This window comes from Rhododendron vialii, chromosome 9a (assembly GCF_030253575.1).
Source record: "Rhododendron vialii isolate Sample 1 chromosome 9a, ASM3025357v1".
Taxonomy (NCBI): domain Eukaryota; kingdom Viridiplantae; phylum Streptophyta; class Magnoliopsida; order Ericales; family Ericaceae; genus Rhododendron; species Rhododendron vialii.
Window position 1 is genome coordinate 29,660,095 of NC_080565.1, and position 16,617 is coordinate 29,676,711.

General features: G+C 42.1%; 1 protein-coding gene across 2 annotated transcripts; it reads right to left on the minus strand.

Moving 5' to 3' along the window:
• Positions 1-1,255: 1,255 nt before the first annotated feature.
• On the minus strand, positions 1,256-2,322 carry LOC131301279 (uncharacterized). Of its 2 annotated transcripts, none has more exons than XR_009191234.1 (2): positions 1,827-2,322; positions 1,256-1,664 (listed from the first exon to the last, which is right to left on the minus strand). XR_009191234.1 is itself a non-coding variant. In XM_058327468.1 (2 exons), the coding sequence occupies exons 1-2, from the start codon at positions 1,968-1,970 to the stop codon at positions 1,403-1,405; spliced, it is 378 nt and encodes a 125-aa protein (XP_058183451.1). In that variant the 5' UTR covers positions 1,971-2,322; the 3' UTR covers positions 1,256-1,402. The 2 variants fall into 2 exon arrangements, 1 of the variants encoding a protein (XP_058183451.1); XM_058327468.1 differs by having other exon boundaries at positions 1,256-1,636.
• Positions 2,323-16,617: the final 14,295 nt, after the last annotated feature.

Here is a 16,617-nt window from a genome sequence, read left to right on the forward strand (position 1 = left end):
CCACCTGAGCCACCCCAACCTGCAGTTTGATTCAAGGGTTTAGCTTCTGATTTCCTTGCAGTACCCCATCCTCCAGTTTGGGATTTTTCAGCTTTAGACCCACCTGTGCTACCCCAACCTGCAGTTTGATTTAAGGGTTCAGGTTCTGATTTGCCTGCAGTACCCCATCCACCAGCTTGATTACTGGGTTTCTCAGACTTAGAACCACCAGCATTAGCCACCGGCAACGTCGCTCGATCCAGGTAGTCACAACCTCCGTTACCTTAAAAATTGCTCGTGAGAAAATCATACTTTTTATGGGTTTGTGCTGGATTTGTACTTAATTTGAAATTCAAGCCCTAGGGTCAGTTGTTATATATCAGAATCTTTATCGATTCAAGTCGAGTGAGTGGGGGTTCGATTATGCTGAGTTGTTTGTTGTGTAAAATTCGTAAAGAAATTTACTTTAAAATCTTTGCACTTTTTTTAAAAAAAATTTCTCGTCTGGCTTCCCTCAAAAAATAGTTTTGTGACGAAAAGCATGCGTACAAATTTTTTTTTTACTTTTTTTCTGGTATGGAACTAAAGACTTCCATGAGAACTTATTAGGAATACACGACCAAAGCCAAGAACACTTGCTTTTCACGCGGAAGCCCTCTGATTTTGTTCGTAAAAGTCAAAACTTTGCACGACTCGATCAGAATAATCACAGCAGCTATTATTTTTAACTTTGTCCGAGTATTAGAAACCATCGGCTGAGGCATTCTATCAAACAAACCGAAGTGTATCAAGTGCGGCAATGTCGCTCGATTCCGGTAGTCACCAACTCCGTTTCCTTAAAATTACTGGTGAAAAAATTATATCTTTTCAAGGGTTTCTGCTGGGTTTGTGCTTAATTTGAGCTTTAATGAAGTTTGTCCAACTCTTCCACGGAAGAGAATAAATATTCCCTAGAAGAGTATATTTTAAATCCGGACCATTAATTGGTTACAGTAGAAGTTCCATACGCGAAATCGAATCCGGCACTGAAATACATATAATATTTACGCATACGTAAAAGTCAAGACACAAATGCCATCCACAGTACAAAAGATCAGTATCGCCTAGTTCAACAGAAGTGACTTCAAGTTCACTAGTATATCCACCATCGCCACCACTGATATTCTTGATATCCATAGCAGACCCAAATGCAAAACCTCGGTCTACAGTTAACTTTGTCCAAGTACCCCTAACCTACAGTACACTCCCTTCTATATTCACAAGCTTTCCACTGTCCAAGAAATCAAAGTGCAAGTTTCAATGGTGGCACATTCCAGTAGCTCACAAAAATACTATTCAAAAGCGGTCAACTACACAATCATGCGGCCAAATGCTAGTTCCGGTTAAGAGATACTACTACTACTACCACTACCACTACTTGAGATCACTGGCTGCTTTTGCCACACATGTACGACACAACACAAAAAAAAATAATCCAAAGGTAATTCCAGTTCATTTTCCCCTCATTTCTCATTCTCTTTCGCATTGCATCAATCTCCTTCTGCATGGCTTCAATCTTCATCTGCATTGTGATTGTTGTCCTCTGCATTTCTTCACTAATGCTCATGGATGCTGAACTCTCACATTGTTCAACAGTCCTCACAGCCTTTTTTTTTTTCTGAACCATCATTGGCCCCAAATTAGCCCTTCCTTGCGAAATACAAGGCTCATACCAGCAAAAAAAACCACAATCTGAAGAACGTTCGACCTAGGGTTTTTTAAACACAATCCAAAAAACACAATAACAACTTAGGTTTCAACTCCAACGAACAACAATAGAATAACTTGGGGCAATGCATGCAGCTCACCTTATAATTTGCACATCCGAAGAACCTTCGACCTGGGTTCTTTTGTGTTCCAGATTTCCTCAATATTGTTGGTTCTCCGCAATAACAAAAGATCCCAAAATCGGGATCACCACTTCCATTGTTATCCCAACTACTTCCTTCCATTAAATGGGTTGCTTGTCTTATGATTCTCCTCCTATAATGTAAAAATTGGCAAAGAGTTATCTAATTCTAAGGCCACAGAGTGTGCCGCAATATGTAAATGTCTTTGCAGTAGTAAAATCAAGTATTGAGAATCAAATCCAAGTCACATAGGGTGCTCTTTGCCATAGTTCACATAATACTAAAAGACTACAGGGGAGGTAGCATCCAATTTTTATTAGGTAAAATCCTAGATGTTATGTGAGTACAAAAATTCAAAGTAACCATGCTTAAGTGAAACTTCTAAGAATGTAGTTTCATGAAGCATGAGTCAACATAGAGGGAGAATATAAGAGAATATGTGAAGCACTTGATCCAGATCTTAGACCAATGTCGTAGGATAAAACATGGGCCCATTCATTGAATTTAAACATCCATCTAAAGAAAATAATTCATCTTAGAATTTGAATAAATGTGGAGGAAAGGGTTGGATTATGATAATACTAAAAATAAAAAGTTTCACATTCAAAATTTACACACCCATATGAAGCCCGTTTATCAGTCAAGAATCCCCCAGCCATAACCTCGTGTCCGGTCCCTTCATGAAAACAAAGGGTCAAGTGGATCATATTGTTTAGACTAAGAAAAATCACTCCTTTTTAGTACCCAAAGCCACCATCTTCGAGTTTTTTAGGACAGATGCCATACTAATCAAAATACTTTGCTAATTTCGAATCCCAAAAAAAAAGCCCTAATTTTTTGCCAATTTCGAATGGGCAAAAGAAGCCCTAACCATTTTTTTTTTTGGGATTATCTAATCATCGTATTATATTCAATCCGTCAAGTTTTATTCATATAAAGCTAATGAGGAAAACCAATCCTATTGTCTTTACAATCAAAACACAGCACTTGAAAAAAAAAATGATTATATTGCCTTTCTTTCACGCAGCGAAAAGCAGCTGGTTTCACAAGGAATGAGAAATCAAACAATAACTGATAAATAGCACAAAAAGCTCAAATAAGCAACAAAAAGGATGCATAAGCTGTTAGGGTTTCCAAAATCACACATCTACTAACACAATTCCAGAATCGAAATCAAAACCCTAACAAAAAAGGGTTCAAATCAGTCAAACATTCGTTCTTAGTCGTTTGTCCTAAAAAAAGAAAAACCTAATTTTTTAGAAAAATCTTCCGAAGCAGAAGCTGAACCCTTGAATCAAACTGCAGGTTGGGGTGGCTCAGGTGGTTCCAATGCTGAGCCCAAGAATCAAACTAGGGAATGGGGCATTTCAGGTGGGAAGTCAGGCCAATCAGAAGCTGAGTTAAGTAGCTGGGGAAAAACCAAAAAGGAAGGGGCAATAAGTTGGAGAAATTCCATGGATACCCAGGAGAGTACTCCTGTTATGGGATCCGGAGAAAATTCCTGGGGCAAACCAGCAAGCGGAAGCAAATCAGTGTGGAATAATTTTTAGAAAAATCTTCCGAACCAGATTTTAATTTTTTTGAACGAGAGAGAAAAATATGACAGAGAAAAATATACCTCGTTCTCCAGTCGATCTCCTTCGTTCTCCTCCTCCTCTTCGTTCTTCGTCGTTCGTCCTAAAAAAATCACCTAATTTCAGAGCAATTTCTTCCGATTCAGAAATTTTGAGTTCGAGATTTTTTGAGTTCAAGTTTGAGAGTTCGAGAGAGAGAGAGAGAGAGAGAGAGAGAGAGAGAGAGAGAGAGATACCGTCGTTCGTGAACGTCTTCGTCTCGTCTTCGTCTTCGTTCTTCTTCTCTCCTCGCTCTTCGCGTTTCTCTTCTCTTCTCGTCTGTCTCTCTGGTCTGGACTCTGTTTGAACGAAGAGGTGAGAAAAAAGGGGAAGGGGGAAAGTGTGAGGGGGAGGGGAAAAAGTGTAATTATTGGAGCCTTTTTTCCCTTTTTTAATCCAGGCCGTTGGATTTTAATCCAACGGCTCACAGCACAGTCCCGGACCATTCCCAAATCCGGGATCCTGGATCAGAACCGGAGTGTATATATATATATATATATATATATATGCATGGTTTGGCACTTGATCACGCATTGATAACTTTGAGATGTTTGGCCAAGTAGGCATGCGAAATCAACTAATTAAATGGCTTGTCATCAAAAGAGGTCACAAGTTAATTTGAATCTTATGAATTCCAAACATTCCAAACCTTTGGTCGATAAAATTTTGTTCGGGTTAATTTTAGAGCTCCAAAATTAGTTGAGATGTGCATTGATTCTTTGTAATCTTTCATTTACAACTGTTCCTCTTGTGTAATCAGTACTGAATTCAAGCAATCTAATGTAAAATACTTCATCTCCCTAGAAATCCAAAATAGAAATGTGCTCTATTTTTGTTATAAAAAAGTAAATTAAAGTACTTACCGAAATGACATTTTTTAGAATGAATGGTGGAGATTTCTATAGAAAGACGGGATAATTCTACACTGTTTCACGTACTGTATAGCGTTTTTTATACTGCTTTTAACAAACTACAATTTTATATGGGGAAAATTTCAAAACGATACCTGAACTTTCGCTCCAATGTCACATAAACACCTAAACTTCACTTTATATCAATTAAACACCTAAACTTTCAAAATTCCCAAATTAAGACACCTGCTATTAGTCTTCATCCATTTCCTTCACAAATCTGCTGATGTGACACATTTCAGGCGTTAAATAGGCCCACCGGACATGTTAGGAAATAAACTTATTGCACACAATCCCCTCTCTCTCTCTCTCTCTCTCTCTCTCTCTCTCTCTCTCTCTCTCTCTCTCCACGCCTCCTTCCCTCTTTCACCCACCCCTCTCTGATCCTCCCTCCTCCCCTCCACCGCCCAACTCCCCTCCACTCCTACTCCTCCTCCGAAGTTGCCGCAACAGCGATTAACTTCATTGCCTCTCTCTCACCCTTTCTCTCTTTCTCTGTACATACCACCAAATCCCAGTCTCTGCACGTCACAACATTTGTTGACAAATTGGACGAAAAATATAGGTAAGTGTCTTAATTTGGGGATTTTGGAAGTCTATGTGTTAAATTGATATAAAGTGAAGTTTAGGTGTTTCTGTGACATTGAAGCGAAAGTTCAGGTGCCATTTCGAAAATTTTCCATTTTATATGTATGAAACTCTACATCGTTCAACCAACTAAGGCTACCTCAGTTGGTTAGGACTTTTTTATTTCACAAGGAGATCAAGAGTTTGAATCTCCTAGTTGTGTTGGTGTTCTTTCATTAGTGATATTTTTCCTTTATTTTTTTGTTTCTTCCCTGTGATGGACTTATTTCTTGTATTGGTTGAGTTGTTGGACTTGATTATTTCATGGACTCTCACAGTTATGTGTGTCCCAGGTTAGTATTTTTTTTTTTAATGCATGTGTAATGTAAATGATCTCTTCTATCTATTGAAAAAAAAAACTCGACATGTTCCAAACTATATAGAGAGCCCTTAGTCATGAACATCATTCTTAATGTCTTTTTCATTTTTCTAGTTGACGTTTAAAGAAATAACTTGCAAACAACCACAAAAGCTTGAAATAACAAAGTTCGAATCCACTACGTACACATATCGATCTAGCAACCATAACCCAAAAAAGCCAGAAGGTTAAAAAGACCACACATTTAACTAAGCAATGAAATCATTACAAGGTTTTATTGTTTTATTGCATACAACGCATTGTATGCATGGTAGCTTCAGGCCATTTTTTCACATCCATCTATGCCCACAGAGAACACCTTACGGTTTTCCATCGCTTTACTCGGATAAATACACTTGCAAATGCAAGTGTATTCACAAGAAGTTCTGCATGGAATGCTTGCCGATGCCTCTGGAACAAAGCCTGCAAATTTACATGTAAATTAGTTGTGTGTGTAAAAAATACAGTGTATTTTATGAATTCATGGTCTCTAGTAGTAATACATGCTAATGCATTTTAAACAAATACAAGGATCGCTTTGTTTCGTTGGTAATTTAGTTTATTTTAGTTTTGATAGTGAGTGGAGAGAGAAATAGGGTAATGATTGAAGAGATGGGTAATGATTGAAGCGAGATAGAGAGAGGTGAGAAAGTAATAATTAAAAAAATAGAATAATGATTGGAGAAAGAAGTAGGGTAATGATTGAAAAACTAAACTAAAACTAAACTAAAATGGGTACCGAACAAAGCCGTCACTCTAGCTATGCTTGTTTACTACTCGTGTGCATGAGAGAGAGGGATGGAGGGAGAGAGAGGAGTGAGGACTGACATGAGACTGTGAGGAGAAGGATGGCCAACAAAACCATTTTGGAAGAAACTTTCTCCATGTGTTCTGGAACGGTAGTTATGTAGCTGTGGTAATTGAATAGTGAGCCTTGGCTATGGGCGGTATATATAGGCAATGAGATGCTTGATTGTTAAAATTCCAGAGATCTCCTGTAGATTTCAAGCAAATTTATTTGCAAAGAAATCACGTTAAGGTACTTATAAACCTGATTGGACTTATAATTGCTTTCCTTCTTTATCTTATTCTTTTGTTAGTACGGTTTTATTTGATTAGTAGTGTTACATACACGCCTATCAAGCACACCATTCTCACATATGCACAGACCCATCCATATGCCTCTTACATACGTGTGAGCCTCACATACATAATTCTGGATGGGGCCTATGCATATATGACAGTGGTGTAATTGATGGGTGTGTATCTATCATTTTACTTGTTAGAAATCAGTCTCTTTTGAACCTTTCTTCGTTGCTAGTGGATTTGTTTTGTTTTGATGGAAAAAAAATTACCTTTGAAGTTCAAAATTATTCTTTAGGGGTACAAAAAAAAAATAATAATCAAAGTTTTCGTAAAAGGTGCCTTCTTACTTGTTCTGATTAATATTTCTTAAAGCCTGTGACTCAAATTCCTCGTTATTGTTTAGCTTAAAAAAAATCACTGTAATCCTTTGAAGAGGCCTCGTTCATCCTGATTCGTATTTGCTCTGATATTTTTCGGGTGATTATTTAATTGTCGTAATTTGTTGTTTAGCTTTCTAGTGAAAAATAAATAACATGAAATCTAACAAATTTCAGAGAAAACACACACACACACACACAAATTACATGAACAAAAGAGGATGGAGCTAACAAAATCAATTTGGAAGAAACTTTCTCCATGTGTTATGGATTTCTTTTTAGACAAGGGAGGAGTAGGAAAATGGGTTTTAATTGGGCTGTGCTAGATGGTTGAGCCGTGGCTATGGGCAGTTTATATAGGCAGGCACTGAGATGTTTAATTATCTAGTTCTTGCATATTTATCAGGTAAGAAATGCACGTTTTAGTGGAATGTGATGTAATTGCTCTATCTCATATGTTAAAGTCAATGATACCACAAATTGGAATATATCCGCATGGTTTGGCGATTTATCACGCATTGTTAACTTCGAGAAGTTTGGCCGATTAGCCGAGTGGGCATGCAAAATGTAGGGAGGTATTCCCGAACAGGTGCAAAATGAGCCCGAGCATGGTCAACAAAGGGTCAACGCACTGTGGACCACTGATATGAGAAGTCAATGGTCCAGAGAGGTTGTACGATTCTCGCTACAATAACATGAGACGTTATTGGACCAGATACAAGGAAAGTGACATGTGATGCCACTGTTCAGATACATTGTTCGGCGAGAGAAAAGCCGAACAGAAGGAGAGCTCCTTAGAAAGGATATGGTTCAAATTGTTTCCTTAGGACCAGTTACATGTGAAGTAACTGGTCCAGACCATTTGTTCGGCTATGAGACGGCCGAACAAGGAAAGAGGTCCTGTCAGATGATGAAATAGAGGGAACATTCCGGAAGAGTCCAGAAACAGTGGTATTCCGTTAAGGAATAAGATCCCGAGAATATAGGGTCTGAGAAAGATACCCAATGAGAATGGGATGTTCGGTCAGTAATGGAAAAGAATCCTGAAAGGACTCTTTTCCATAAATTGATAAAGAAAACAAGAATCCTTGATATCCTGAGTTTTCTATACGAGTTGGGAATCCTATGGCAATAAGGATGCTTGGGCACCAAGCATCCGAATGTCTATATAAACAGAGCAAGCCTAGAGGTAAAGGGTACGCAATACACTGCAATCTTATTGCTTTCCTACTGATAATTAGGGTTTGATCATTAGTACGAAATACTAACAAAGGCATCGGAGGGCCTTTGCCACGAGAGGCAAAGGTGCGCTCACTCCTTGTCTGTTTTGCAGGATAAGGGTTTCTCTGACGAATTAGGGTTACGTTCAAGAGGCACGTGGAGCCGCTGCATTCCAGTGCTGTTCAAAGCACTACTTGAATTTATCCACCTACAATTGGCGCCGTCTGTGGGAAACGAAAGAGTTCCCTTTGAAATACGACCATGGTGAAAGTAGAGCCAGTAACGCCACACGACCCGAAGGATGTGCTAATTGGAGGAGGGGATAAGTCTCCACCCGGGGCTCCGAGAAAGCCCGAAGGAGGACACAGAAGGACCACGAGTAAGGGCCACCCCCTTACTATCCATGACAACTCCAGAAATAGAGATGGAGAGACGGCATCGAAGTCCACGAGAAGGACTAAATCCCATCGAGGGGATGAATCGATTGCACACTCCAGGAGTATATACCGTAGCGAAGACGTTCTTGATAAGAAGAGACAAGAAATCGAGGAGTATGCTCGTTTGATCAAAAAACGAGAACATGAGATCAGAGAATTAGAGAAAATCAGAGAACATCCGGAGGACTCAGGACTATCTCGAAGAAATTCTAGAGGTAGTGAATACGCTCTGGTGCAGTACCAAAAGGCTCCTTCACGAGGAAGGAGGAGCAGAAGCAGAAGTCTGACCCCAAGGCGACGTAAACCTTCTCCACGAAAAAGGAGGAGCAGGATCCGAACACCCGAGCGAAGGAGGGTATCTCCAAGAAAGAGGAGAAGCAGAGGTCGAAGTTCTACCCCCGAAGAAGAAGGGAGTAGAAAACATCATAGGGACAGGTACGAGAGGCCTGATTCCGATTGGGAACGAACTAGGTCCAAGAAAGGACCGGAGGATGAAGCCATGACTGCACGGGAAGCAGCACGGAAAGCACTGCAGAATATAGCGTCTTCCCCTTTTGCAAGAAAGTTACAGGAGGCTAGATTGCCGACCAGGGTAAAGCACGGGACATTCATCCTCTACGAGACAGATGCTGATCCCGTGGCCCATATACAGCATTACCAGCAAGCGATGTTTATGCATGAAGGGGATGATGCAATCATGTGCAAGATGTTCCCGTCGAGTTTGGGGAAGGTTGCTCTGTCCTGGTTCCACAAACTGGGCTCGCGCTCCATCCGAACATGGGTGCAATTGGCCGAGGAATTCACTGCACGGTTCTTGACGAGCAGGAAAGCTCCCAAAACCTTTGAGAGTCTTTCTTTTATGAAACAGGGAGAGGACGAGCCGATCAGGACTTATGCAAAGAAGTACTGGGAAACCTTCAACGAGATTGAAGGATGTAGTGAAGAGTACGCAATAGCCACGTTCAAAACGGGTTTACCTGTTCGGGGGGAACTACGTAAGTCTCTAAACATGAGTCCCGTGCAGACATTGGCGAAACTAATGGAGAGGATTGAGCAGCACGCTAGGAACGAGGATGACATCCTACGAGAGGATGGAAAGTTGGCCGCCGAGCAAGTAAAGGGGCCTATAAAGAAAGCTGACAAGCCAGAGCCCAAAACTTATCGTGAAAGGAAAGATTATGGGCAGGCGAAGAAAGAGCAGTACAAGGATAAACAAGCCCCGGATCCCAAGTCATTCTTTTCAATAAACACGGTTTGGAAAGAGCCCATTTACAGGATTCTTTATTGAATAAAGAATCAACCATACTTCAAATGGCCCCCAACTCTTGGTGGGAATAAAGATGCAAAACGTGCTACGAATCAGCACTGCAGTTACCATAAGGATTGGGGTCACATGACAGAGGACTGTGAGATGTTTAAACGACATCTTGATGATTTGGTTTCACGAGGTTACCTTAAAGAATTTGTCCAAGAAGATTCCAAGGATAAAGACAAGGCAATGGAATTGGATTACGAACAGATTCCAAAAGGGGTAATCCATATGATACATGGATTAGCCGAACCTTATACGAGAAATGAGGTGAGATTGCTTCAGAGGCAAGTAAAACATGACCAACATGTAATGCAGTTGGGGAAGAAAAGAGGGCGCGACGAAAGGGCAAGTAACGAGGGCATTGTTTTTACAGATGAAGATCTGGGAGGAGTCCAAGTACCTCACAATGATGCTTTGGTCATAACCCTACGAGTTGGGGAATATGATATGGAGAGAATCCTGGTAGATTCAGGGAGTTGCACCGAAGTGCTATATTACGATGCGTTCAAGAAACTGGGGCTCACACAAGAAGATTTGGTACAATCAGTAACTCCATTGGTCGGATTTGGAGCAGGAGCAGTCTGGCCGTTAGGCAAGGTAACTCTGCCTGTTCGGGCTGGGACAGTGGTGCTACGAACCGACTTCTTGGTGGTGGATGTACCGTCTTCCTATAACGTGATTATAGGAAGGACATGGTTGCATAAGATGAGGGCAGTCTCTTCAACTTTCCATCAGATGGTAAAGTTCCCAGGGTCTAACGGGATAGAGCACATCAAAGGTAACCAAAAGATAGCTCAACAATGTTTGGTATCCATCATAAAAAGAGTCCATAATACCCACCATGTTAATACTGTGGAAATTCCGGATCTGCCGACCATTGAGGATATTGGAAAAGACCCAACCGAGAGGGTAGTTGAAGATTTGAAGAAAAAACACTGATCAACGAGACTGATCCAGATAGGTATTTTCTAATTGGGGAATCACTACCAGGGGATGAAGAGAATGAACTGATTAGTTTTTTGAAAACTTATGTCGATGTATTTGCTTGGACACCAGAGGAGATGCCTGGGGTAAGTGCAGATGTTATTTGCCATCACTTGAATATAGATCCACAGCATAGACCGGTCATTCAAAAGAAACGAAGGGCAGCCGTACAGCACGTTGACGCTGTGATCGAAGAAGTAGATCACTTATTGGAAGCCAAGGCAATAAGGGAAGTTTATTATCCAGAGTGGCTATCAAATACTGTTGTCGTCAAGAAAAAGAACGGAAAATGGCGTGTATGTGTTGACTTCACAGACTTAAACAAGGCGTGTCCTAAAGACAGTTTTCCTCTTCCAAGGATTGACCAGTTGGTAGATGCAACAGCAGGATATGGGCGGATGAGTTTTCTCGATGCATATCGAGGATACCATCAAATTGCAATGTTTGGACCAGATCAGGAGAAGACATCTTTTATTACACCACGAGGGTTGTACTGTTATAACGTCATGCCTTTTGGGTTGAAGAATGCAGGGGCAACGTATCAGAGACTGGCAACCATCATGTTCAGAAAATTGCTCGGCAAAACTATGGAGGTTTACATAGATGACATGGTGGTGAAGAGTAAATCTGGGCAAGGCCATATTGCAGATTTGAGAGAAGCTTTTGAGATTTTGAGGAAATACAAGTTGAAACTCAACGCCTCGAAGTATGCGTTTGGAGTCGGCTCTGGAAAGTTTTTAGGCCATCTTGTAACTCTAAGGGGAATAGAGGCGAATCCCGACCAGATAAAGGCCTTACAAACTCTGGAAAGTCCTCGGACAACGAAAGAAGTCCAACGATTAACTGGGATGGCAGCAGCTCTTAATCGGTTTATTAGCCGATCAAGTGACAAGTGCAGACCTTTCTTTCAGTTATTGAAGAAAAGGGAAGGGTTCGAATGGGGAGCAGAATGTGAACAAGCCTTTCAGGATCTAAAGGGGTATTTGGCCTCTCCTCCCCTTCTTTCGACTCCAGAAACAGGTGAGTCTCTGATTTTATACTTAGCTGTTTCTGAGCATGCTGTAAGTGCAGTACTTTTAAGAGATAAGGGATCCGAGAAAATTCCAGTTTATTATGTGAGCAAAACTTTGTTAGATGCCGAAACAAGGTATTTGCCCCTCGAGAAATTGGTCCTAGCACTAAGGACAGCAACTAGAAAATTGCCACATTATTTCCAGAGTCATAAAGTTGTGGTCTACACCGAGTTCCCATTAAAATCACTGCTCCGAAAGGCAGATTTCTCGGGAAGGATCTCAACTTGGTCCGTTGAGTTGAGCCAATATGAAATCGACTATCAGCCGCGCACAGCAATCAAAGGCCAGGTGTTGGCAGATTTTGTGGCAGAGTTCTCACCTGCGGTTGCACCGCTGCCTCCTACGAGAAAGGAGTGTGAAGCAAAGTCTCCTGTAACGAAGAAACAGGCGTTAGCCGAACAAGATCCCCTGGAATGGAAGCTGTTTGTTGATGGGTCAGCTTGTAACACCGGTTCAGGTATTGGAGTTGTGCTTTTACCCCCTGAAGGGTCAATATTAGAATTATCTGTTCGGCTAGGGTTCAATGCATCAAATAATGTGGCGGAGTATGAGGCACTCTTAGCTGGTTTGAGAAGTGCAAAAACCCTAAAAGCCGAACGAATTAGGGTGTATTCTGATTCACAGCTCGTGGTCCATCAACTGTCCGGGCAATATGAAACCCGGAGCGAGAAGATGGCGGCATATGTACAGGTGACCAGAGATCTACTTGATACCTTCGAAAGAGTGTATATTGAACAGATAAGTTCTGGGAAGAATGCTCATGCAGATTCATTGGCATGGTTAGCCGCAGCTGTGCCATCTGAGTTTAAAAGAAAAATAGCCGTAGGGTATTTGGCTGAGCCGAGCATTGGCAGAAGTGTAGAGATGGTCTTGGACGTGAACCAAGGACCAAGTTGGATGGACCCAATAGTGGAGTTTTTACGAGATGAAGTACTCCCTTTGGACAAAAAGGAGGCACATAAAATCAGGACCAAATCTGCTCGGTTCTGGTTATCCCCAGAGGGAAAACTATATAGGAAGTCTTTTACAGGACCCTACTTGCTTTGTGTGCATCCTGAGATGGTGCAAAAGTTCCTCCACGAAATTCACGAGGAGACTTGTGGAAGCCATGCTGGTGGTCGGTCCATAGCCCACCGAGCAATCACCCAAGGGTATTGGTGGCCGTACATGCAAGAAGATGCTAAGGTGTACGTAAAAATTTGTGAGAAGTGTCAGAAATTTTCACCAATGATTCGAACACCAGCCGAGGACCTGGTGCCGCTGACAAGTCCCTGGCCGTTTGCTCAATGGGGAATGGACATAGTGGGTCCACTACACAAAGCAACTGGGAATCAAAAATTCCTATTAGTTGCAACTGATTACTTCACTAAATGGATTGAGGCTGAGCCGTTGGCCAAGATTACTGAACCTATGATAGAAAGGTTTGTGTGGAAAAGCATCATAACTCGCTTTGGGGTACCCTATTCGTTGATTACAGACAATGGATCGCAATTTCAGAGGAAATTCAAAACTTTCTGTGCCCAGTATGGGATAAGAAATTATTATTCAACTCCAGCTTACCCTCAGAGCAACGGACAAGCAGAGGCTTCAAACAAAACAATCCTTGATGGGATTAAGAAACGTTTGGATAAAGCAAAGGGGAAATGGCCCGATGAATTGCCATTGGTCCTATGGGCATACCGAACAACACCTAGGCGGTCTACGGGAGAGACCCCCTATTCATTAGCATATGGAACAGAGGCTGTTATTCCATTAGAAATAGGTCTGCCGACCAACAGGACCACTTTGGTTGAAAGTGGAGGAAATGACAAAGCCCTGGAGATTGAGCTAGACTTTGCCGAGGAACGACGAGAACGGGCCTTGGTGCACTTAGCCTCATACCAAGAGCAGCTCATCAAAGGTTATAACAAGAATGTACACCCACGAGAGTTTGGTGTTGGAGACCTTGTGCTACGAAAAGTGCTCGGCAATACTAAAGTGGCTAATGAGGGAAAGCTGGGGGCAAATTGGGAAGGCCCATATCGAGTTACAGAAATCGCAGGCATTGGGGCTTATCGATTGGCAGACTTGGATGGGAACCCAGTGCCAAGACCTTGGAATGTCCATAATCTAAGAAAGTTTTTTATATAATTTTTCTTTATGCACATCGTGATTGTGTGGGAGTTACGAATAAAACTCTCTTATGTTCTAGTTTTGTTATTTTTACAAGGGATACGAGTAACGCCCTCTTGGGTTTTACAGTTTATGAATGAAGTTACGTTTTTTGTCTAGACTGCTGTTTTCTTGGTATTTGTTTTGAATACGAAATCACGACATTGGTTTCCCTCATTCGTATTGGGGAGCAGGGTATAGGATATCCTTTTAAGTACGTGATACTTGACCACAAGTTCGAAACACTTGTGTGAACTTCAAACAAGTACGAAATACTTGAGAGATTGTTCTAAGTACGTGATACTTTAAAGTACGTGACACTTGAAAGAACGCAAGTACGAAATGCTTAAACTCAAGTTTACATACGTGCTTATCAACTTTTAAGTACGTGACACTTAAACATAAGTTCGAAATGCTTGTGTAAGTTGAAACACAAGTTCGAAATACTTGTGTAAATTTCAAACATATAAGTACGTGAAACTTAAACATTTAAAGTACGTGAAACTTAAACTCTACGAGAATATGCACAAACTCGGAAGCATACGAATATATGCATAAAAGTACGTGAAACTTTTAAATACGTGAAACGAATTAAGTTCGAAATACTTAAAACATCTTAAAACATCCATGTCCGAAACATGTGGACAAGGTATCTTGACAGGAGTAATTTAAAAACAGATGTACAGAGCGACAGAGCTCATTCATCTTCTGTGATATCTTGGATAGCTGCAGGAGTAATTGTAGGAACTACTGGAGCAGCCAGCTCTTCTGTGGGATTTTCATCTTCAATAGGACCACCACTGGCTTCCTTCTGGCCAGGATTGGTCATGTCAATCTGAGGCTCCACTTCAGGAACAGGTTGCTCAGCCGACACGTTCACCACCTGTTCCTCAATCATCTCCTCTGCAATATCCTCCTCCTGATCATCAGCTGATGCGCTTGGAAGCTCAATGTTGGTCCAAAGTGGAGAGGACTCAGGAATCTCTGCTTTTTCAAGGCAGGCCCTCCAAGACGCCACCCAAACTTGATCCTGAATTCCGGGCATCTGGTTTGTGTAGCTCTCTGTGGCAACTTTGATTCCTTCGTTATATCCCTTTTCAAAGGCAGCCTTGGCTTCATTCTGGGACGTCTCGAGCTCCTTCAAGGTCTGGGCAAGACTGTCCTCAGTCCCCTTCAATTGTCCCTTCAGTCCATCTGCAACCCCCTGGGCCTGGTTCCTTTCTCTCTCAAGCCTGATGATGGTACGTTGGAGCTTGGCGTTTTCACTGACAAGTTTTGTTCGTTGGGGCTCTGATTGGCTAAGTTTTTGAGCCATGGCCACCATTTTTTGCATCACCTGGAAACATTCAAAACAATTGTGATAAACATAACTGTTAAGTTCTGTGTACACTATGATCACAACAAGGAATTTTACCTTGGCGTTGTGGGACATGAAGGAACTGAGAAGATTGTCTGGAGACATTGCAACTTCTTTTTGCATGTCCCCAGGCAACAAAAAGGCCTGGGACAATGCAAGGGCAGTCCCTTCGGTCTCGACAGTGTCCCGAGCAGTGATAGCTCGGTTCCCATGAGAGAAGGAGGGAGCCCATATTGGAGCAGGAGACGAGGAGGAAGGTGGGGGTCTTTCTTGAGGCTGTTCCACCCGTTGACGTTTCTCTCTGTGGATGGCCTCGATTTCTTCTAGGGAAAAGCCAGGAGGAGCATCAGTCTGAGTCTGAATACGGCGGCCACGACCTTGGCCACCTTGGCCCCGAGCAGCGCCACGGCCTCGACCAGGTAAGGTGAGAAGACTCCCTAAATCAATTGGCTGGTTCATTGTTGGAGGTGAAGACGTGTAACCGCTGGAAGAAGAACTTGATGTGGGACTGAAGGCTTCTTCGGCAAGGGGAATTGGTTCGTCGGAGATTGGGGGTGTCCGAGAACGCCTCTCTTCGGGAACAGGTCTTGAAGGACCAGCCGCTGCAAGGTTGTCCGCTGCTCGGGTACGCCGATCAATAAACCCCCCGTATGACGCTTTGTAACTCAGCAGAACCTGAGCCGCTCTTGCTCGGCCAGCAAGGTAAGTCCCTTCGCCGTTGAAAGCAAGTGCTCGCTTGATATCAGCAACGTGCACTTGAGGGGTTATGATATTATAACCCCGGTTAATGTTCGAAGCTGCAGCCGAGCAAAGCATAAATAATTAGAAAGCATGAAAAAGCTTTTCCTATGAAAAAGGACAAGAATTTGAAATTAGGGGAAAGCACTAACGTGGGCTCCCGAATACATGAGGAGCGTGAAAACCAATCACTTGGCCGTCCTCATCTCTGGGTTCGAAGTTGCCCGTGACAATCAGGAAGTCGTCGTCATCCCCTCGAGCAGAGTCAGGGAGTTCAAGGACTAGCTTTTTTCTAGAATCCCTACTTTTTAGATAATAAGTAAGGGCATCCCCAGTTCTGGAAATACTGTATAGATGGTGAATATCATACAGGCCTAGCGAAGTCCCTAACATTTGGTTTAAGGTATTTATGCCCATAACTACCCTGAAGAAATTAGCAGAAACCTGCATTGGCGAAAGCCTGTAATACGCTAAGACTTGGCGGAGCAGAGGGGCTAGGGGAAA

What these genes read in the sequence shown, in the direction of transcription:
- LOC131301279 (XM_058327468.1), bottom strand. Translation starts at nt 1,970, where the DNA reads ATGGAAGGAAGTAGTTGGGATAACAATGGAAGTGGTGATCCCGATTTT. An exon ending in TCGGATGTGCAAATTATAAG is followed by an intron (nt 1,637 to 1,826) that starts GTGAGCTGCATG and finishes ATGATGGTTCAG; the next exon opens with AAAAAAAAAAAGGCTGTGAG.